This window comes from Diorhabda carinulata, chromosome X (genome assembly GCF_026250575.1).
Source record: "Diorhabda carinulata isolate Delta chromosome X, icDioCari1.1, whole genome shotgun sequence".
NCBI classification, from domain to species: Eukaryota; Metazoa; Arthropoda; class Insecta; order Coleoptera; family Chrysomelidae; genus Diorhabda; species Diorhabda carinulata.
This window is the reverse complement of record NC_079472.1, coordinates 52,800,717-52,825,777: the sequence shown is the minus strand read 5'-3', so window position 1 is coordinate 52,825,777 and position 25,061 is coordinate 52,800,717. Positions and strand designations below refer to the sequence as shown.

Genomic DNA, 25,061 nt, shown 5'->3' with positions numbered 1-25,061 from the left:
ACTTGTACACTTTGAAATTAGCTTTCATGTAACCCATATACAGGTGGGTGCTGAAGAATGTATTGACGTAGTAGTAACGAGTTAAACTCAATAGGCTACCTGATAAAAGAATAAAGAGCATAGTTAAGCTGATTCATGACGACGATGGTTGCGGTTGCTGGTACCATTAAAGACCATGCAAACGAGCAGGCGCCAATTATACACCACCTCATAAATATACTGCCTAAGAAATGATCATTGTCGTTCCGTGATTGTTGCCTATTATATTTGAGTGATAAATTAGTTGATAAGTGGACTCATATTAACAATTATTTTCTTATTACTAATAACACTATCGACATTAGATAGTATTACTTGTACATCAATTAGCTAGAAATTGACTTAAAAAATACTTTTATTCCACACAGAGAATAGATACGAGGGTTATTTAGAAAGTAGGGAACGCTTGGGTGTTGAGTATCTCTATAGACGTCCACAATCAAAATGGGAACAACTACACATTGTCTTCATTTTTTATAATCAAATTTAAAATGTGATCTGTAATTAAGATGCAGTGCTGAAGAGGATTTTTGTTGGAAAACCAACTTCAAACTCTTTTATCGACAAATGTGTGAAATATACAGCACCAACGTAATCAATTAAAGTTTCGTCTAGGAACGGTACTGCAATTATTCTGTTCATCTTGTATCAACCACCTACTGGCCTATTTGGTCGTGCCCCCCAAGCAGAACAATAACAACTTATAAGACAACTTATTTTCAAACTATACTTTTAAGTACTTACTTAAAATATAGAGTAAAAATAGTAATTTATGCAACAAGTGTATAAAGTGGTACTTTGGAAAAATGAGAAAAATCCATGAGTGAAAAAAAGATACTTTATGTACATGTTGTTAACCTACATCATTTTTTCTACTGCCCTCTACAAAAATATAAAATTCAAATAGGAATTTGGGATATTTTAATTAAGCTTCTACTGTAAATTACAATTAATATCGATTTTATAATGATTGAATTGGAAGTTGATTGTATTAAATTGACTACTGAAAGTCAACGTCAAATTCTTAAGTACCTTAAGAAAAACTAATTTGAAATCAGAAGAGACCAAAAATCAAAATATTTAGAAACATAAACATCAAAATTGTAATAAGATTGTAACTACTGACTAGTTTCGACATCATTACATTCCATCAGAGGAGTTCAACAACCCTCGTTCGGACTTAAGACCCAAACTGAAGACAACGTCAAAGAGCGTCGCTATTTGGTACATGTAGTTAAGCATTTCCCAGCGAATGCTAAGTGACGCCATCCTCATTTCCAACTGCGAACCACTGGTCATGTAGAAATCTAACGTAGTCGCCAATAATGTAAATTCTGATGGTAAATAAGGTATGTAAAATGTTGTCTTCATTTCGAGTCTTAATCCCGAACGAGGGTTCTTGAGGTGCTCTGATGATATGTAATTACGTCGAAACTAATCAGTAGTTACAACCTCTCCTTGCAAGTCATTGGGGATGATCATATGGATAAAAAGATCGATTGACGTCATGTTCTTCGAAGGAGTTGTAATTCAATACTCATCGAGGCATTAGCCAGGAAAGTAGTTGTTGTCTCTTTTGGAAAACGGCACAATACATTTTCGAAATAGATAATTTCCAAATTATTTCAGAGGTGAATAGTAGAATTCACTGAGTAAATGAAAAGCTGAAAACAAAACATGAATTGATTAAAATGGGAAATGCAAATGGTATACTTTCCATCGAGAACACTGTTGACACTAACACACTTACTGTTGGTCCTGAGCTATCTGGTGGGTCATCGTCTGGACTTTGTGATTCTTGGGGACATATTGGCGGTTTTTGGGTTTTTGACGCGAGTGGGAAATGTATTATTAGGGGAAGGGGTAATAAATGTGTGAATATCTGCTTCTCGGGGGGTTTTAGAAGAAATATTATTGTTGGCCGGAGTGGTATTGAAGCAAAGTGCATGAAGGTGTTTCCAAGTTGACGGCGATCTCTGGCTATAGTCCCTTGTGTTCAGACAGTTAGGACGTTTCTATATTTCGATAGCTTCCCTTATAATCCTAGATTTGAAGGATCGATGTGGGGCGATAGTTTTGGTTCTGTTAAAATCAATTGTGTGTATGGTATGGACAAGATGCTGGGCAAGGGTGGAGGAAATATCAGAATTAGTGACAGACAACAAGTGTTCCTTGGTTCTGATGAACATATGACGATTTGCCTGGCCAATAAAGGAACGGTGGCAATCTAAGCAGGGAATTTCATACCCTTCATGGTGTTCAGTGGATATTTTATCTTTGACGTATCTGATTAGGTGGGAGAGTTTTTGATTGGGTTTGAAGATTGTGCGAATACCGTGGGGTTTGAATATTCTGCAAATTTTGTCTGTTACACCTTTAATGTGAGGAAGGGACAACTTCAGTTGATCCTCCAAACCAGTGGAGGTGGGTGGAGGTGCTGGAGATGCAACATTTTTGGATGCTCCTAGAAATTTGGGATTTGGTGTACCAATTCCGAATCAATATTTATTGATTTCATTGATTTCAGATGGATGGATACGTCAGACAACGAGGTAGATTGTAATACGATGTATCAATTGCAGAGTTGATTTGGGCCCGATGAAGATGGGAAGCTATCGAAATAGTGAAATGTCCAAACTGTCCGAACACAAGGGACAATAGCCAGATATTACCGTCAACTTGGAAACACTTCGTTTCAAACCACTCTGGCCAACAATATTTCATTTTATTTCCTTGGTGAAATTCCAAAGAGAAGCCAGATTGAGGCCTTGGAATCGACCAAAAAAAGGGGTGGAGCAGGTAGATTGAGACCACGGAGTCGGATCACTTCTTACCAATGAACAAATAAGCACTCCATCCTCACCCTTCTCTCGATAATGGCTCTAAGCGGGAGCCAAAACGCCGAGAATTTCAGTTCCAACACGGTTCAACTCGTGAACCTAGTTCTTTTGTTTATAATCCTGACAGTGGAGACCTTTCCGAACATTTCATATATAACGTATCAAGATGGGTAATTTTGCTGACTAGATAGAACAAGAACTAGAATATTGGGGATCGTAGCAAATTTGGAAATGAGAATCCTTTATTAAACTATTATTCCAAGCTTTTGGGAAGTGCACCTCTCATCATCAGGGTACCTACAAGACAGAATGAATATCATGAGTTACGCTCATCATTGTGATCCAAAAAAAATATTTAAAAAAAAAACATATGGATTTTTAAATGAATTTGAAAAAACACCTAGCGGAACTTCGCCATGACATCATATTTTTGTTACCATCTAAAAAATATATTTTGAATTTGTGTTAATAATATAAAAACTAACAACCACATTTTATATACTGGCACAAAAATTGGCTCCATGGAATTTCTGCGAACTAATAAAAACTATCAATTTAACAACGCTCGTATTCACTTGATGGTAGGTCTATACTATTCGGGTTTCATCCCCTTTTTCAACTGTTTTATATAGGAAACGATCGCTATCTCGTTATTATGTCGTAAAATGAGCCAGTAGCGACAAGTTTTAGGGTATTTAACCTCGTGTCAATAATCTACAATCTAACTGGGTTCCTATTACCCCTATTTTGTGAGTTTCCACATATTTTTCATTGTCATGTATATAATATACTTAAAAACTCTTCTCTAGGTGATGAGATTTTCTTGAGTTAACTGGCTTAAATCTGACATTTATCCAGTTTTAAACTCATCAATATGAAAAAGCAATTAATACGAAACGAGTTAATTCTTTGAACAAATATTTACAACATGGTTAAAATATTAGTGGCCGTTGGCTACTTTGTGTTTGAGAAAGTTATTGTTTCAAAATAAGTCTACACTTTACGAGGTACCAAACACTTATTGACTTGTCTTTCGAAATTGCTTTTATGACAAATGGTCATGGTTAGAGGCTATATTATTTACTGTGGTACACATGAAAATGCGTATGTACATACTGATCAAGTTTCCATACAGTTATTGGTTACCACTTCTCACATAAAAATGTTGCAACTAGATTTATTTTCATTACGATATATATTTCTAGCTCATATGCCATTCCTTCAACGTTAGAAAAAATTACCTAATTCAGAATTTTTCTCGTGATTCGATTTTATTATATTAACCAAGTATTTTCAAGAAATTTCTCATTATCAGTGTTTTCTATTCGTTCAATAATGAAACAATAAATATTATTAGAAAATTGCTTCAACGGTTTGGAATATATGATCATAATATAACGAATCCCATTCTCGGAAAACATATTCCCTTTTATTCATTGAATTCCTTCGGGAAAAAATTTCCGTAAAAGAACAAAATTGCTATCGATTCCACAAGAACGTTTCACAAATACGCATCAATTTTAGAATAAGTCAGTACACGTAAATACTTACAGCTAACTAAAAAGTAGAATGTCAATAACTACCCATATCTGTCAATTGAAAAAATGCTTGCTTATTTATGTTGATAAAAAGGACCATTTAACGAACAAACTAGAATCAAATGGATACCATAAATGTTGACGAGATGAGATTGTAAGTCAGTCAAGCCTTTTTAATGTCCCTGCCGATATATTCAACAGTAATTAGACATCAATAAATATCTTGTTGATAAATCTCTGCGATTTCGCTGATTTTTTTTAGTTTACATTTCACGGTGATAAATATCATTAAAGTAATATTTGTACTAACAAAAAAATTTACGTGTAATTATTTTATGTATCATTATTTTTCTATTATGTTCACAAATTGAATTGTCAAAAGTGGTTTGATATGAGATTGAATATTTTTATCTAATTTCGCTATCAAAAGTGACACTTTAAGTCACTCTGAGAGTGACGCTTCATTTTGATCAGTTTCTATAAAAATTACAGAGGAGGATACCAATAGCAGCACCGTTAAATCGTAAATAGAAATATTTCGTCTTCAGCCTCTTCTATAAATCTTTCTACATTCTCCTTCTCCGATTTTTTTGCATGGTATCCTGCTAACTGTCTCTTTATCCAAGCTGAAAGCATAGTATACTTCTTGATATCGACATTCAGCGCACGGTGAATTTAGATCTAAACATGGAATTTGTAGTGCACAAAGTCGACGCCTTTAATTTTTCTAATTTTTCAAAATAAGCAATTAATACATTTTCGTGGATGTTCAGTATATTTCAAATTGCATCATTTTTCAAATTTTTGGTAGACCAAAACGAATATACTTCTTGATTTCTCAAGTATTAAACTACCAACTGCAGCATTTGCAGACTCTCTTACTTCAAATTGAATATCTGATTTGCCACCTGGAGACATTTGATTCACATCAAAATTTTCATTGTAATTGAGATTTTATTAAATATTTTTAAAGCGCTGAATTAGATAAAACCTTGTAAGTAAACTAGTTATGAAAAGCGTGATATTGTTCAATTCGCGTAATTTGCAAAAGTATAATCATATCAAATATAAGCAGTAATCTAATCTATTATGTGATGGATTTACCTGAAATTTTTTTCCATTACTTTAGTTCTTGATGATAGCGCTTACCCAACTGTTCATCACTACAGTTTCCAAACTATCTGGAAACTTATTAAGATGACTGTGATTAGTAGACTTGTTCGCGGTGTCATTACAGTAGAGTTTTGTATATTGTAATTATGATTAGTGGTACTAATAAACTTGCTCTCCATGTTTGAAGATTGTAGTTCCGATCTTGGTTTTGGTTTATTAGATTGCCTATTGATCAATAACCGAATTTCAGCGACGATATTTCAATTTTATAATATTCACTTTCACTTATATACTCTCTACCTCATTTCTAAAAACTTCATAATCAATATGTCTTAGAACGTATGAATTATTCATTGAAAAATCATAAGACAAAAAAAGGCATTTGGTGAATTGTAAATCAAGTGTTTAAATATCTTCTGCTTGATTGCTATCGAAACCTTTCACACAAAAGTAGAATTCATTAGAATGCTCCATCAATACTACTAACATCGCTTCCATTGAGTTACATTGAATAATTTTATCAGGAAGGATTTATTTCTGCTATTGAATATTCATGACATTGGATTTTATGGGGTTCATGGAGATATCTTGTCTTTTAAATGGACTACTTTGACCGATGAAAGGTCTATACCTGGAGTTCAACATTCGTTTGGTAGGACTTTGGCTGATACAGATTTTGAGCTGGTATAGTGTTCAGTAACTCATGTTTTTGGAATGAGCTTAGTTGTAGAAAGCTGTCTCCAGCTTTTCTGTCCATTAAACTTTTGATGTAAGCCCTCTCCAGCTCTTTTGACCATCAAACTTTTGTTGTGAGCTGTCTCCAGATCTTGTATTCATTAGACTTTTAATGTAAGACGTGTTTCCAGTTTTTCTGTCCATTACACTTTTTTATGTAACGTCTGCCCTTTCATTGCCTTTTATACCAGAATATCCAGTGATCCACACATGGGTCATCCATAAATTACGTCACATGTTAATGGGGGGGAGGGTATCATCGGAATGTGACATAGTGTGACAAGGGGCAGGGGGGGTCAAAAACTTTGTGACATCACATGTTAAAATTCAAAATTCATCACGCAAAATTTAATTAGTCGTTTGTTGCTTCCTAACTAGTCGTTTGTTTTTCTGTTGTCTAAAATATTTGACTTCTTTATGTTAATTTTATCAAAGATTATATAATAAAAGTAAGAAAAAAATAAAAATAACTGTTTTCTTTTGATTATTTTTGAATAAATATATAAATTTGAAAAATGTGTGACGTCACATCAGGGGGAAGGGGGTTTTGAAATTGTGACAACCTGTGACAAGGAGGGGGGAGGGGTTAAAAAGTCCTGAAATTTGTGTGACGTAATTTATGGATGGCCCCCAAGTTTCACATAGTTGTTTATTCACAAGTCGCTCGATACAGTTTTGTACCACCTTAAAGATGGTAACTGCCACCCTGAGAGCTTGCCCATTATCTCAGCAAATTTAGATTTGTTTGTTCCTGTGATTTTGGTCGATTGAATGTCGAGTATAGGCTCAAATTGCTGTTTTAAAGATTGGGGCTCTTCCCAATAGTATTTTTTACTCAATCGTATACCAATCTTCCATTTTGGGTTTAGGAAATCAGAATAATTATGTTCCAAGTTTCACCTATTAGAGAAGACGAATTTAAATTTAGGTTCGAAGCTGTATAAGTTGGGAAGAAGGTTATATTTTGAGGTTAGAACCTTTTAAAGATCCCTGTATGTTATAGCCATGTGTCCATATCTCACTGCTCACCAAACTCTTTTTAATCGCTAGATTTTGTGCATAAAATTTCGGGGGCCTCACGTTTAGGGTGGTCCTCAAATAGGAAAGCAGGAAAATGAGAAATAAGATATAAAAATAATCGGAGAGGTATTAGGCTTAAAGGGAACAAATAAAGTACTGGTGGAAAATAAAATTTAAAAAAATTAAGGTGAAATAGAGGTACACACAGAGGATGACTAACTTTACTGCAAAAATAATAAACATAGAACAATAGAGGCTGAAATAGAATTTGTTTACCAACATTTTATAACAAACAAATGCAATTAAAACGGTATTTGATATGAAATTTAATTAGTTCTCGCCTTGATATTGGCTTTTTTTGAACAGAAACTAAAAATTCAAAATGACTGAAATCTTATTAGAAATTTGTCAACACATGCGCAAATATATTTCTAAACTGTAGTTTAGGTCAGAAGCTTTTCGGATAACCCTCGTAATTTCCAAAATATTTTTCGTAGTATGGTGTGATTAAATCATTATATAACCTTATCACTATTAATGTAATGTCTACTATTTACCGATAACATTGTATCAAAGTCTCGACTAGAGTATTTTTAACGTAGCCTTGAATAACTAATGAAGTGAGATATATTTTACAAGGTTCACTCTTCTGAAAATTTAGTTATTCCTTTGAATCCGCGACGGTAATTTGATCTCGATATGGCCAGTAGAGTACCATTAATTAAATTGAATAATGGAAGAACAATTCCGGCATTTGGCCTGGGCACGTGGAAAGTACGTATTAACAGTAATCATTGTTATTTGTGACGCCTGTGGCTGTGATATTATTAGATTAGTTCCATTCACATGTTAGGTGCGTGCTTTTATTATTCTCGATTGCTTGTTTTCATTTTTACTTCTAATATAATTATACAGTGTTCATAGAGTTGCTCACTTATTTTATGATTGTTTTTTAATAATTAGCACCATCTGTATTTGCCTCTAAGAAGTACAATTCATTCTTTCGTAATCTATTGAATTACATATACATTACCGATGTCGCATAATTTTAAATTCATCTCTGAAGTAGACATTATCTATGTTTAAATGTTATATGTTATTATTTTTCATTGTTTTTGTTGGGATGTGTTCATTGTAATTTCAAATTTTAGAGATATGTTCACTAATAGTGAACAATAACGGTTCAAGTCACAACCAAATTAACAAAACTTCAATTTGGATGATTGCGGCACTTTTGGAGGAAGTAGGTTCATCTAAAAATTACCCTAAAAATGGCCAACAAGAAACCGTAACTAGAGAGAGTGCTTGTACGTTGTGTGAAATTTTGTATTACATTATGATTTTATCTGTCTTCAACAACATTAGACAGAATCTGTATAAAGTAACGTTAGTACCTATAAGAATTATATGAAGATGATCATGATTGCAGAATTGTATTTTGAAAAATCATAAAGCAATAGGTAGCTGCAAATGGTCATATTATAAATAATATAGTCTTTTTGGACGAATCCACATTTATGTTGATACATTTGATGATCACAATTCTAGATATTGGAAATAGCACACACCCACACATGCGGTCGTGAGATAGCCCGTTTCCATAAGAATCCCAAGATAAATTCTCGGATGGATGCGGAGAAGGACATTCCACCACCCCCTGTCTTTTCAACAGGTCCTCATCCTCGTTCGCATCGCAGGCTCACGCGTGGACTCCTTTCTATCCCTTGAGTTTTATGGCAGGTTTAGGGAGTCATATGTTTTTATTAAAAGTTAGCCTGTTGGCTATACACTCTTGTCTTCTTGGCCTGGAAATCTCAATGTGTTCGTGTGTTTTCGCTGTCTTGGGTAAACCCTTTTCAAACTTTTAGGGCAAGAATGGATCTAATCCAAGTGGTCTTTTGCCTTCTTTACAGCGGCCCCTAATGTAAAACTCGGCACTTGTTTATGTGTGGAGTTAACGTGTGGTGCTACTGTGTCGAGAGTTGTCCTCTTGTGGGTTGCCTCGGAAAACCTAGGTTCTTTATTTGTTTTTTTTTTGTATTTGTTTGGTATGTCTTTTTGTATATTTGATGAATTTTATACTGACTTAATTTAATCTATCAATGCTGTCGTTCTCCATTTTTCATCACATGTTGGGCGATCAGCATTGCTACGAGTATGATTGTCTGCATATTCTGCAGCATACTTAATAGCTCAGGCGTTCCTTGTTCTGCTGTAGCTGCCTCCTGGTTGTGTTGTTATTGTGGCTGGTTTATTTTTTGATGTGTTCTTCGGACTTTTCGGGCACCCCCGCTGAGTGCGCTCCTCCGCAGTCTCTACGTTTTGGCTCCTCAAATTTGCCGAAGGTGGAGTCCACTGCCCTATGCGCTTCCGCGAATCTCACGAGGTGCACGTGCTTTGTCTTTGGTGGAAGCCTTAGAACCTGTAGCATTGTACAGGTCCGTCGTGTTTATCCTTTCCTCAATCACACTTTTCTTTGTGTGGCATAGGTATATCAGTTTTGTTGTAGGACTGCTCTTCTACAGGCTCTATTATTACCATGAATATTAGTAGTAATTTTCGGCTGTTTTCGCGTTTTACTGTGTACAGCTCGTCAATAGCTATACTCTCTTTGGCTTTAGTCCATTTTCCCTCAGCTGTATTTCAACGTCCGACGTGGGGGTGTTTTCTGCCAGTTCTTTTACGACTAGCTTCCTATCTTTTTCTTCGTTGAGTATACCACTCAATCTCTTCTTTCTATTCGCTCAATAGCATTTTAGTTTTATTGAAATTTTCTTTTGTTGGTGTTGTGATTTTCTCCGTGTGGATTCCCGTTTTGCGCTGGGTACCGATTTCCCTCCGCACTTGCTCCATCTGTATTGCTGTCCATAAAAGTATAGACTTTAATATTAATGGAAGTGGCCTTTTCTCCGGCGTCATCCGTTTGTCTTTCTTCAGATCTTCTGGCTTCCATTATTTGACTTTTAAGGCTCTCGCATCCAATCTTCTCTCTTTTATTATCTATGATGCTGGAGCGATCGTCCTCTTCCGCTTTTTTGTTTTGCTTCAAATCTTTCCATAATTTTTGACATATTTGAATCCATTCTCTCATTTAGAGCTTTGATTTCTTCTTTCACTCTTCTATCCTCCTATTTTGGATCCCGTTTTCTTGTTCCTATTTCCATATTATTGCTTCGAACTTTCTCCTATTTCTTTCTACTGAAGTACCTGTATCACATGGTTCCCTATTTTTCAGGCTCAACGCCTAGATTTTGGTTTTCCTATCTTGATCTGAAATTCCTAAATACCTAAAAATAGAATATCAAGCCGTACTTCTTAGAACAGAAATAAAACGGATAATCTCCGCACAATCAAATTTGCGTTGATGAACGCAATTCTTTTATGTGCGGGTATTTTACTTCATAAAACATTAGAGGCTGTGTCTAGAAAACGTCAGAGTCTTACCTGACTACCTTAGTTCGTATTATCTGCACTTAACACACGTATTCACCATACAAAATCACTGAGTCAACTGGTGGTTTTTGGGAATGGATGTTTGCAATAGCGTAGCTATTTGTATCGACCAATGTATTCAGATTTGTTCAGAAATTGCATAGATCCTGCGATAAAAAAAATAGTTCCAATTACAATGGTTTTCAGAAAGATAGTGCAACAATATACTTCAGTATTGCTATTCGAAATTACTTAAATTAAGTTTCACCAGATGAATGGATTTAAAGAAGGGGCACAATAGAATTACCAAACACATTTTTAGATTCATCGCTTTGTGACCCTTTTTTGAGGATATCTTTGAACCATTGCGTACAGAATAAAATCTGATTGAGATTCTTTGAAACATCAAATCAGCAATTGCATCGTTCCGACTTAGCTTTTTATGATAGATTGTCGAATAAAAGAAGATAATTACTGATTCAATGGATGACGAGGAATTGTAAAATTTACATGTTATGATATTTAAAAAAATATGTCTGTGGGTTATTTCTATCTGTATAATTAGAATCAAGACATACAGATAGCCTAAATTCTACACAAAACACTATCATTAAACTTGTTCTGTGAACCTACTAGAGAAACAAATATTGGCAAGTTACGTTACTTCATGGACGCACGGTATAAATAATTTAATCACATGCTTTGAAATTTGAAATTGTTAAATTCAAAACCATTTTTTGACCTAATGATTCAAATAGGTCAACAAATATTATTCCTTATCGTTTTTGTTGACTATCACATGGTAACAGAACACATTAATATATGCTATAAACAATCTGCAAATTATCATTCCAAAAGGCTCCAATGGAACGATAGATAATGAAGTATATGCTTCATTTCATAATAAGTTTCACAGGTTTCGGTTTTTTGTGATTTCACTAAGGGCTTCGATTGTGTTTATCATGAAATTTTGATTAATAAACCAGAGTATTATGGCTTTCGAGGTGTTCCTTGGTTTGTATCTCACTTTTAATGTTTACAAATTGGCAATGGGGTCCCTCGAGGTTAATTTTAGGTCCAATTCTTTCTTTGGTACTCAATAATGATGTCACAGACTTAGAATTAGTGATAAATTCAGTTTATTTGCAGACACCAGAGTAACCTGAAGTGATCCAGATATACAAGCTTCACATTCTACCATGGCTCTGTACAAACACTGAGAAAACTTTAGTTTTATACCACAAAAGAGTTTTACAGCCGGTAAAACTCAACAATGACTTAATACGATCCACTTCCTAATTGCTTAACGTTATGCTATATTTCACATTATCTTACTTACATTGAGGATCCTGGCTCTCCACCACATCTCCGTGTTACAGGTTCTGAAGTTGATGTCTATAATAAAGTCGAATTTCTTCATTTCTGAATTATTTTCTCAAAAATAGAATCACTCCACAATATAAAGATTGTCAGTTTTGTTGGCAAATAACTCCGTAATTCCGTAATTTTTATAGTTACTCTCTAATATCATTATATTCAATTCAATACTGATTATGAGAACTTTTTACCATGCATAATAGTCAGACACTAGTATGGATATATGTTTGTGATCAGTCTGATACTGATTGATTATTTAAGATCCAATTTAATAGAATTCTATGAAATTTTTTTAAAATGCTATACACAAGCTTTATTAAATCTCTCGAGCAATTTCTGTTAGGCATAGTAAGTGTGTACGAAATCATTTTTATACGAAGTTGCGAATGTGTTAGTTCGTAAACGATGTGTGTTTGTTGACGGTGTCTTTGTTATTTTTAAGTAGGAAGAAGAAGAAAATTGTATCGAGGAATTTGTATCAAGTTTTGCTGAAAGATTAACTAAAATATTAGTAGTGATCTATCGGCTATGATACAAAAAAGGACAGTATCCACGAAGGAAGAAGCTTTCTTAATTACTCAGACCAAAGAAATGCGTTAAAGTGGAAATAATATTCATTGTTTTTGTATTGCGTAACGAATTCAGAATTCAGAAAACGGCACACTTCGGACAAGCAGTGTGCTTCAACACGATATTAAATATTTAACGAAGCATCAAGTTATGTAACTTCGCCCTACTCCGAGGATTCATGACGATACTTTCAGCACAAATTTCGTACTGTGTCCGTACTAGCATCATTAATTGCAAGACTCCCCTAATAATTCATTGTGCTAGCTATATGTTAATTCATTCTAATATCAATTTAGTTATTTTACTATTTCCTCAAATAAGATTTTGAAATTTTAGTCTGTATCAATCTTACGTAATACTATGAATGATATGAATAAATATATTATTTTCAATTTCATATCTTATCTTAAGAAAACAAACTTATATTCGTTCTTTTGAAGTATTTGAATTAATTTCGTATGCAAAAAAGGAATATGAGAATGGTATCAATAACATTATCTGTTTTTATATCGTAATTCAGTACTTATAGGAATCCGACTTAAAAGTCGTGATAAAAAAATACGCCTTCGTGGCATTCTCAATGTCAAAAAGGATGCCAAAATGTTTTATTTTCAGTAGAGTATCAATTTTTGGAGAAAGCTAGAAATCTGGTGTGTAATGCCAATGTGGAAGACAGGAAAACTTCTAGATGTCACAAGCGTAAGAATTAAAAGGCACATGAGACACGTCGCTTAGTTATAATTAAGAAGAAACCATTGATCGGTTTCTTACCTATACGATATTCCAAGCTCTTAATAAAGTTCTCGAATAATTAATAACCTGTTTGAAAGAAAAAGTTTCTCCTGACTGTTCCCAGACATTTATATCGCTTATATCACTTATTATCAGTTTTCAAAGTAACTAAATCATCACGGTAGATCTATTTCGTGAGCTTCTTTGGAACGTGAAAGAAAACTTAATGTTAATATATTGTTAAACATCAACTTTTAACACAATTTCACTGTCTCTGCTACTATAGCATGGTAAGCAGGAACTGTCACTTCTTGTCTCAACATATGATAGTAGAGATACACTAGTTGTAATAAATGCACCATAAGTGATTGCTGCTATCAATATATTATACTCATAATCAAATTTATTAGTTTTGAAAGTCAATAAACACTGATTGTTTGTCTGTTTTTTCATCGTTTTATGAAATTTCAGCTTTTTTTCATAGAGGAAACACAAGTGAAATTGTATTGGTATATTATACTGCGTATGCTTTTTACTAGATGAATAATTAAGAACTTTTTTCCAATGAAGCAACTTGTAAGTGTACTCCAATTTTCTTAGAAAATATATCCTAAACATATTCAAAATATGGAAATCCCAGGGCTTACAACAGGATCTTAAGCAGACCAATCTACACCATCGATTTCTTCAGCTTAGAAGTACTTATTCATGGCTCTGAAGGCATTACTATTTTTAAATAACAATACATGTTATGATTATAGATTATCTGAGAGATACTTTCGTCAAACATTCATGAGTTTAGAGAAGTCGCGTTGCTTATTAAAACTTTGTTTGAAAAACTTATACGAGAGTTGCTACTTAAACTTACTGACAGTACCATCATAAATTTCACATAAATTGACTATGACAATTTCAATGATGAACGTACTCAGTATATGTTGTCATATGAGTGTAAGTTTGGTTGCTTACAGATACTTGTAACATTCATCTTGCAATGTGCCGATTAACTCGCTTTGACTTTTGGTAACAAACCTCCTTACATCGCTGGATATCCGAATGCATTCGTAGTCGCTGTTTGCTATAGGATAAATTCCGCGAAGGTCGCCCAAAATCGGCTGTCGTACTAGAAAAATTCAATGCTGTGTGTAAACTGATATTGCAAGTTCGTCATCTGACTTACAATGAGATTGAGGGATAGTTGGGCATTAGTTCCACTGGCATACATTGAATATTACATGAACATTTGATTGTCAAAAAGATTCGTTCGCGTTGGATACCGCATAATTTGACAATCTTGTGGGTTGGTGTGAAGAATTGGTGATAAAATTCTATCGCGGTGCTTCAAAATACGTCTTTAACAACATCACAGACAACTAATCATGTATCTATGCACATGAACCCGAAACAAAACAACAATCGACAGTATGGATTTTTGAACAATAGCCAAATCCAACAAATCAAATTGAAGGGTCATCCGTTGTTTGGAACCCAATGAATTCTCCTTATTCCCGCAGATCAAAAATATATTGCGAGGTTAATGTTTTTCGACACCTGAAGAAGATAATGTTTTTGAATCACATGTTTTGGAGGTACCACAATTGGAATGGAAGAAATGCTTCGACAGTTCGTTCAAACGCATGCAAAAGTGTATTGATATCAATAGAGAATATTTTTTAGAATGATAGAGCCATATCTCATCATAAATATTTGTTTTTATTTGCTATTTCAAAACATAAGTAGCAATCCTCACATACAGTAAAATAACCGCATCCTGTCAACCTGAATCTATTTCGTATACTACGGATATTTCAATATACAATTCAAATCCTTCTACCTTGTCTAAAGCCGCTAGCCTAAAATATGTTGTCAGCTCTTGAACTGGGAATTAGATAATTAAATAATAATATAAATCAGATTATGTTAAAAAAGCTGAAGTGCACTGCTAATGATAAATAACCTGATAGTAGAAATAATCGTTAATTATTGGAAATATTTATATATTCAAGGTGAAAAAATATAAATACTGAGATAAATCACTAGGTGGTGATATGGAAGGAGGAATTATTTTTGTTGAGAATATTACTAAAATTACAAGCACAGATCCTATCCTATCAATTCGTTTCTGTACATACCAAAAGAAAAAGGAAGTTTCGTTTTATGCAAGCTAGAAGAAAGTGGTGAAATCATTATAAGTCAATGGACTAGAATAATTTAGCCAGTCGAAACCTATTTTAATTTAAAAGTACTTAGTAAATCATTTATACTTATACTTATTCTTATTTTACCAATTTTCATTGTTGTTTTTAGAAAATAATCGGAATTAGTTGATAGTTAAATAGAATGTGGTGAAAAAGTAAAATAATTATTTCATTTAAAATAAAGTGAAGAGATAATAAAATATGAATTTATTTCGTTCAAAATACTGCCATTTGCTAGCAATTCACTTATTCCAACGTTGAATTCATGATTATAGGACTGTCATCCACTTTGTTATGTCCTTTTCCTTCTTGTTATTTTAAAAAACAATCACTATAGTAACTTCTTTCTTAGATAAGTCAATATATTCAAACTTCTACATAATCTAAGCATCATTCGAATTAAATGCATTTAGAAATATTTTCTAGTCTACCTGATGTAGTAATTAATACCTGAAAATTATATGACTTCTTTTCAAACTGCCTAGAGACGACTATGAAAATATCATTTCATGAAGGTTGGGATGAATCTGAAGCCTGTACTCTACCACATTTTTTTTTCAAAAGTAATCGAGAGAGACAGAAATATGTTCACCACATTGGTATTTTGTGTTTGCTTATAAAATTTATAGTGTTTTGATTGTGAAACTTGAATAAATAAAATACCATGTTATCGCGTTGGTGGTATTCTTTTGGAATGGTTCTAATATCCCCTTCGAAATCGACAACTTATCAAGTACAACGTAAATGCTTCTACAAATCCATACATCAATAGTTCAATAGTGGTATCAGTCAAAAATCAATTCTACGTTCAATTCTCTCTCTGATATTCATTAATGATATCTACGACTTCTAAATCTGTTGATGACAAGATGAGTCAATTGGAGCAACTCCAATACGTTATCCTCAGAATCTGTCATAATCAAGGATCTTGAAATTATCAAAAGCTGGTCTACTCTACAACAATTTGTTTGAAATAACATCCTATTCGAGACAATTTGGTTTCTCGTGTTATCGAATCTGTAAAATAGACTGTACATATTGACATTTAAAAAAAAACTATCATATTAATTCACATATTTGAATCAAGCAAAAGAGCACATCGCAAATTATACTCAGAAAATACAGGATTTGTCTATTTTTGTATAATTTTTCTTTAATATCTTATTTCTTAGACCTTTCGATATATTTATGCTTTTAAATGTTCTTTATTCTAGGTATCTTCTGTTTTAAAATTAGTTCTTTCAAATAATTTTAGAAAGGCCGATAAAAATTGTCGTTTCGACTCATTTAAGTCTTTATCAAAATATTTGACTATTTATATCAATCAATAGATCACCTACATCATAAATATCAAAATGAAATGAAAATAGAAATTTGTTCTAATAAAAAAAAACTTAATTTATCCTTACTCTCGTAGGAGTAATCGATTGAATTATTTACATTACAAAATACGCTATAAATTTTACCTAAATTATTTGGGTCTTTTTTTATCATTTATAGCTTTTTCGTTCTCATGATTGTGAACCATTTTTTAAAAGTCTCTTTTTCGTGTATTAGATTCCGTTGCAAGAACTTTTGAATCTTTGTAATTGAGTTTATGTTTTATTGATATTTCAAGGTTGGTTAATGCAGTTTCATTTCTTTATCCTATTGATGACGTCTTAGTCTATTTTCTAAATACGGAGATGTCTTCCCTATGTAGACAGATTAACATATTTCAACAGATTTTAAAATTCTATGAATCCTTTTGATTTTTTTTTAATTTGAAACAGAAACTGCGTTGTTTAAGATATATTTTATACGACAGATTCCACAGGATATCAACAATGTCAAAATGGGTTCAAACTTGTGAATGTTTGTGATAATACAACTCATGCATATATACTATTTTTTTATTTGAAGGGAGTCATGATTAGAAACATCTTTGCTGATCCTAATTCATCATTAATCTGAATTATTCCTTTCACATGCACTAAATATACAGCATTTCTTGGATAAAATCACATTATTTGTTCAATGAGGAGTCTTATCATAGATGTGGAAAGTAGAATAACCGAACATGAAATCTATTCTTGTCTGAAATCAATTGTAGTATCAAGTATTGTTATTGAACTTCAAATGTCAATGCTTGAATTGAGTAAAAAAGTATTCCATTCACGATGTATCCGAACAGACGTTAATGTGTTGGTTCTTGTTAATCTGGAAAAAACATAACTGTGAAAAAAACAGTTTTACTCCAATTCTAATCACAGAGAGACAAACACTTGAAAGTTATTAAAATATTATTAATCACACTTGAAATTCAAGAAAGTATTTTTCAATACATTCGAATCATTGAAAATATGGTTAGCTTTTGTTACATCAAGTTTTCACTTAAACGAGGTCACTTAATCCATTATATGACTTTAGATTGAAGAAACTATGTGATTTTATAGCCAAAACGTTTTGTCAATAATTATATGGATTATATTTTTATTTCAGTCGAAACCAGGTGAAGTAACTCAGGCAGTAAAAGATGCTATCGATGCTGGTTACAGACATATCGACTGTGCGTATTACTATGAAAACGAAGCCGAAGTTGGAGCAGCACTTAAAGAAAAAATTGCTAGCGGTGTTGTCAAAAGAGAAGAGCTATTTATTACCAGTAAACTGTGGCCTTCATTCATGCGACCTGATCTTGTCGAACCAACATTGAAAGAATCATTGAAAAATTTGTGTTTAGATTATTTGGACTTATACTTGATTCATTGGCCAGCGGCTTTGAAGGTATTTATCTATCTTCCATTTCAGTATTTATCGAGTCTAGAAACTTCTGTGGCAGCAAAATGTTTTGATATTGTATCACTAATTAGAGGTAACCAAATGTCACTTTATGTGAAATCAGTTTTTTCCCGAAAAAAGAATGATTACATTTTTCTTAAAGTATTATAGTCTTTAACAGATAATTGCATGATTAACTTTCTTGAACAATTCGGTACAATAATCGATATTTTTAGTGTTGATATTACATTTTTTTCTGTGATGACGAGTACTGTTTCTGTACCTGGGACAAATTAGTGTTATTTCAGCACTACCAAACATGAGTGCTACCGATTCATACTCTTAATTCAAGAATTCTTTGATCTCCTGCATTTGCAAATACAACAACAAACTTTTCAATTCAATACAATTCATCTAGAGCTTTATTTGAACAAATACCAATATCTGTGCTCGTAAAAATCGCTTAGTATCTGAAGACAACATAACCTAGAGCTGAAATCTTATACTTTCACCTTGCATAAGAAATATCTTCTGTCATTTGCATCACTACTGAACTGAACCGAAAGGTTAAATGCTTCAAATAGTGAAAGGATAAGGACTTTAGCTGATAAAATACCAGTGATTGTACTACAGTGTACTCATTTTTAATGAGAAATTTCTGAATCGCCGTTGATCATTGGAAAATATAATTTAGAAGAATTTGTTAATTGTGAAATAAGATTCCAATAGCATGCTGCTTTTCAACACTTTGAAATGCAGTTGGGCAGTATTTGGATTAGGAATATCATCCTAGATGGTTTGGACGACAAGGTTTAATAGGATAACCAGATCGATCACCGTACCTCGCATCTTAAGGATTTTCTTTTAGAATTAGGAGACTATTAAGTTACGTTAAAAAAGACTAAGTGTGTTCCATTTATAACCTACTCAGTTTAGTTTAACTTGTAGTGCAACCATTATTTTTACCCTTGTAGCATTTTAAAAGATTGTAAAAAATGGTCTTGTGTATCCGTGTCGTGCAAAGCAAAGATTACGATGAATTATCATTCATTATTATTTAAAGAAGCAACAAAATTCATAGTAATTCAGAATTATTTAAAGGTTAATCCCTGTCCGGGGTACAAAATATACATACATACAGTTGTATATACTCGCACACACTGAATTTAAATGTATTGTTTCTCAAAATAAACTACTGCTACTCTTTTTTTAATAGGAAGGAGGTGCATTACTACCAAAACGACCCGATCATGACGTACTATGTGTATTTAGTGATGTCGACTATATTGACACATGGAAAGCTATGGAAGAAGTAGCTAAAAAGGGCTTAGCTAAATCTATTGGTGTATCCAACTTCAATAAAAGACAATTAGAAAGAGTATTAGAAAATGCCACAATCAAACCTGTTAATAATCAGGTAATTTCCATTATTCATTGTTTTCACAACTATTTTCGTCTCATTCTCCAGAAGTAAATTGTATTTCATGTCTAAATTTTATGATTCAAGATTCATCTAATCATCAAAACTCACGTTTCCAAGAATCAGCATCTCATTCATATATGGGTTAATCCGGGATTTGATGCAAAAAATTCAGAAGTGAGCAGATGACGTGAACTTTTCTCATACGCCCCCCTTGTTCTGAGTTATAGGCATTTAAAGTTGCGAAATCAGAACATACTTAAGGATATTTTCTAAATTATAGATTCGAACATTATGAATTCTTAATGGATGATTACATATGTCCATGTCCATCTGAAGGCCAGGGGAGACTCATGCTCAATGGTTAACGATCCGTAACTTTCACAGGGACAACCTGTACAATCTAAAGATAGCAAAAATGTATTTTTCTATTTATTTATCAACTCTTTGAATAACTTGATAAAATCTATAGTTTACGAGATATGCATATTTTTAGATCGGTGCACATGCCAAGGAACCGTTCGCCATAAAGAGACATTATGAAGAGAATTATTATAAATTGTAATTTTTTATTGGAAATACTCACAGGAGGTATTAAAACACAATCGAACATTTTTTATTGAACTGCATACTGTCGAACATCGTGTTACTTACATAAGGAAAACATTTAAATATGAAAAAAGTTAGTTGATTATTCTACAAGTTTTTTAAGAATAGTGAGTAATATCTCAGTAGTTCCATATTTCACAACCTCAATTGTCAGCGATACTTAGAATTTCCTGCGAAATTATTTCTCACCATTTTATGTGATATTCTTTTAAACATGCGCAGAGACATGTGGTTCGTATATGAAGAAGCCCCTACCATCTTCCTAAATAATGTAAAAAATTATCTTAATAATATTTTTCCGAGTAGGTGGAATTAAAACAATGAATTAATTTTTTTGAGGATACCTTGGTGTATGCAACACCGGTAAACACAAAGAACGAAATGATCTATATAATGAAATCCAATTGTGTTGCTATGAGGCAGAATCTTAAAATGCTCTTTCAAGCTCAAATAAATATCCTCCGAGAACTTTGTGAGAAAGGTGCCCACTTCGAACATTTATTATAGTTTTTTTTGTTCTCATTTGATAAGTTGTAGGCTAACCACCTAAATTCTCCTACATTTCAATGTTTTCCTTATGCAAGGAACACGGTGATCAACAGTATGCAGCTCAATTAGAAATGTTTGAATTTGTCTTAATAATCAGAATGTCTCTTTATGACGAACGGTTTCCTTGGCATCTACAACGATGTATGTTTGAATGTATAATTTAGAAAATATACTCAAATATAAGCTCCGATTTCGCAACTTTAAATGCACATAACTCAGAAATGAGGGATGGTTAGGTTAAGATTTTTTTTTAGTCCCAGCATGATTTTCACGTCATCTATTCACCCCTGAATTCCCGGAACACCTGTATATTTGTTTATTCATATAAAGTTGGCGGTCTCCGAAATCTTTAAACGACTAAAAAGCTTGAAGCCTTAAATTAATGACTACTGAAATTCTGGAAACTGATTCATTATTTACTCAGTTCAATCTATTTTTATCTTTAGATCGAGTGTCACCCGTACTTGAATCAAAAAAAGCTCATCGCATTTTGTAAATCCAAAAATATAGCAGTAACAGCTTACAGTCCCTTGGGATCACCAGATAGACCATGGGCTAAGCCTACCGATCCAATTCTTACTGAAGATCCTAAAGTGAAGGCTATTGCCGAAAAATATAAGAAATCCAGTGCACAAGTTATTTTGAGGTATCAAATATTATTTAACTTGAAAATTTTATAGTACAAGTAGATCATAATTAGAGTCAAAGCTTTTAGTTTGATAAACATTGGTTTAATTGTATTGCCGCCAAAAAATATATTGATAATTGTATTATCTTATAGGTATCTCTTCCAACAAGGAGTTATTCCAATTCCAAAATCCGTCAATAAGAAAAGGATAACAGAAAACATAAATATTTTTGACTTTGAATTGACTCCTGAAGATGTTGCAGTATTTGACACGTTTGACTGTAATGGAAGAGTTTGTTGGTTTGTTGAGTAAGTAATCCGATAGTATGATAAAATGGAAAACGAACTTTTCATATGTAGTATAGCATGATGTTTGAGGTTAATTTGAAACAAACAAATCAAAAATTTTTATTCTTCAAAGTAGATTGTATTAGTGGCAGTATATCGATTGCAACTTCTCTGATTGAGCCAACTTGTTGGACGTAGTATTTGAGCTTACAGTTTTCTGATGAGAGTTTTGTTAGACTATGTTAGTGTCGAACATTGTGAACGATTGAAAATTAGTGGGATTTTGTGTGAAGATATTATGATTGTAGCATACGTAATTTGTTTCTACGTTTTCAACATGACATTTGTTGTTGATGTTTTGTCTAGACTCTTACTAAATAAATTTTGAAACCGGTGTATATGGGTCGCCAAACACTGTATATCAACCATGAATCAGGTTGAAAACATTCAGAAAATGTTAGGTATACAAAAAAGCATTCAACGTTAGAGTACTGATTGAGTTGCTTGAACGAAATTGAATCAATTAAGCATATTGAAATCTACAATTCTCGTTTAAATCGTAAAAGAATGAAAGCGTTTTCCATGAAATTATAGAAAGGCAATGAAAAATTATGAAAAGGAATTATTTATCTAGTATAAAATTTCAAAGCCTTATCAAATGGTACGCTATTGAAATTATTATATTGAAGAAGGACATTCGAAAGAAACGTCCGGGTGAATAGAATTACAACAATACTATACCAATTTTGTCTGTCTATTACTCGTTCCAGCTTTTCCAAAAAGGAATTCAATTGGGCACTAAAGGAAATCATGGTGTTTTGCACTCAACTAAGCTCTAAACTGATGGAGTTATAAGAACTTGTAGTAGAAAAATCTGTTTAAAAATTAAGTTAGAATTAGAACCTACTTTTAGATGACCGTTTCTAAAATTTTCAGCAATATTGGATACTAATGAATCTAATGTTTACTGATCCATTCTTTAATTTCAAGAAACGTTTTCAGGACTATCTTCTCGAAGGAATGGTAAATCTCAATTCCCAAGATCGCTTCACTTTTTGTCTGTTCGCAGAATTTTGAAATTCAGTTGTTTAAAATGATTCTCATTTGGATTTACTTTCATTATTAAGTATTATTGTCGAAGATCTTAGAACATAACCATAGAAGTGGCTATAACAAAAAGAAACCATAAATTGAAAATTATAAATTAAAATTAGTAAGGAATATTAGATAATGAACAAGCAACGATCACAAATGAGAAAATTAAGAAAATGTATTGGTGATTAAAAAGTAAAAATCGTCGAATAAGTTGCAGCTCCGCATAAATCAAAAAAATGCCTTTTTTGTTTTTGAAAGTCATTCCATTGATTAAGAATATTAGATAATGAACAAGCAACGAGCACGAATGAGAAAATTATGAAAGTACATTGGTCAATCAAAAGTAGAAATCGTCGCTTAAGTTCTAACAACGCGTATTATGATCACGATATATAAAGAAGCACAGTTCTTTTGCTCTCCTGAAAAATTCTCATTTTTGATTCACGTAATGTTAGAGCTTAAGAGAAGAAATACGATTTTTGATCATGAAAACTAAAAATTTCAATGCGGGAAACAGTAACATGGTATGTAAAAAAACTTCTATTATATCAAATAAAAAGTTCTGGAAGACATATATTTGGTCGTAACTGAAATAATGAAAAATGGAGATCCAGAAAAGTAAAATGTATCAAAGGCTAACAGGAAAGAATAGAGAAGGTAATGGTTATGAATGGTTGAGGTGCTAACGGTGAAAAGAAACTTTCTGGGTAAATAATGATATTTGGAGGGACAGTAAAGAACATATAGAAAAGCGAATATTAACAGCGTGTTTGTATTGTGAAACATATCTTAGTGTCATTTTATTTTGAGATGGTTATCATTATTCAGAGAGATCAAAAATAGAATTCATCCACAAAATAAGTAGACTGATTTAGATATTTATGTTCTCATGAATATATTCCATTGAATTCTCATTTACTAGTTATATATCATGTAAATTTTATTTTTCAGGGCTGTTGGACATCCTCACTACCCATTCAATGATGAATACTGATCAATTATTGTATTAAAAAAATAAAGTGTCATCAATACCAACTTGTTTCATTTGTAAAAATTCATTATATGTACCAAATTCAGAACAATTTGTCGAATTTGAATTAACAGAATCATTAGTCCATACTTCGTCGAAGAGAATTTTAGGTAAACATACTTAATGAAGAGAGATACATATAGAAATTTTCACAAGCCTTATTTTTGATTTAGGTTAATCCTGTCGAGTACGTAATTTTGCATTTCGAGATGGATATATTCTGCAGAACTTGACTACCGCTCGTCAATTCATTCAAGGACATTTGAAAAGCAGATTAATTTTTCGATTTGCTGACTTCCCTTATCCTTCATATTTTCCAGATTATATTTTTGTGGCATGCATTATAATGCCGTTCAAATGCACAAGCAAATGATCATCGATTAATCAAAGGATGCCTTTAGATCAATTATTACTAATTTGACATTTAAAATACAAATCAAGTTTCTCCGATTTTGATATTGACATGCAAACGTCAAAAAACGCCTGTTTGCAAAACCTGGATTCGAACACGATTCTAGGTACCTTGAATAATCAAAATGGGCGACGGTTTGAAAAAATAGCTAAATCAAGAAAAGAGATGCAATAAAGACATATACACACATTTCTAAAAATTTCATTATAAAATGAACGTGGAAACAAGAAAAGACTGATAGAGTGAAATATTTGAGTAAAATAAGAAAGAAAAGAAAATCACGATTGATAGAATGATGAACCATAATCTAGAAAAAGGATATGAAAAAAATTCAGTACTACTACGTTTATAGGCCGGTTCATAAACCTGACTTTCCGTTTGCCGTTGCCTCTAACGTTTGCTGATACAAAATTAAAAAACATTGAAATGCATAAGACCATTCATAGTTGCCGTTTGACATCGCTGTCTGCCGTTGGTGACTTCTAACATAAACGAATTTTATCTTTTCAATTCGGCCGTTGGTAGCAATAAAAAAGAGCCAATCACATCCGTTTTCGTTTATCACGTGATATTACCCAATACTCTCTCTCCGTTATTCTCCATAATATCGTTCATATAAACTGGATTAAAAACAATACCACAAAAATATCACGAAAAAAAGCTGAACATGCGTCAT

General features: G+C 32.8%; 1 protein-coding gene across 1 annotated transcript; it reads left to right on the top strand.

Moving 5' to 3' along the window:
* Positions 1-7,812: 7,812 nt before the first annotated feature.
* On the top strand, positions 7,813-23,974 carry LOC130901520 (aldo-keto reductase family 1 member B1-like). Its single transcript, XM_057812965.1, has 6 exons — positions 7,813-8,059; positions 18,076-18,360; positions 19,571-19,771; positions 21,379-21,578; positions 21,714-21,869; positions 23,895-23,974. Exons 1-6 carry the CDS (start codon positions 7,985-7,987, stop codon positions 23,935-23,937), a joined length of 960 nt encoding a protein of 319 aa, XP_057668948.1. The 5' UTR covers positions 7,813-7,984; the 3' UTR covers positions 23,938-23,974.
* The last annotated feature ends 1,087 nt before the right edge of the window (positions 23,975-25,061 follow it).

Coding starts and splice junctions, on each gene's coding strand:
- LOC130901520 (XM_057812965.1), top strand. CDS start 7,985: ATGGCCAGTAGAGTACCATTAATTAAATTGAATAATGGAAGAACAATT. Junction 19,772..21,378: donor TCAAACCTGTTAATAATCAG/GTAATTTCCATT, acceptor TTTTATCTTTAG/ATCGAGTGTCACCCGTACTT. Junction 21,870..23,894: donor AGAGTTTGTTGGTTTGTTGA/GTAAGTAATCCG, acceptor TTTATTTTTCAG/GGCTGTTGGACATCCTCACT.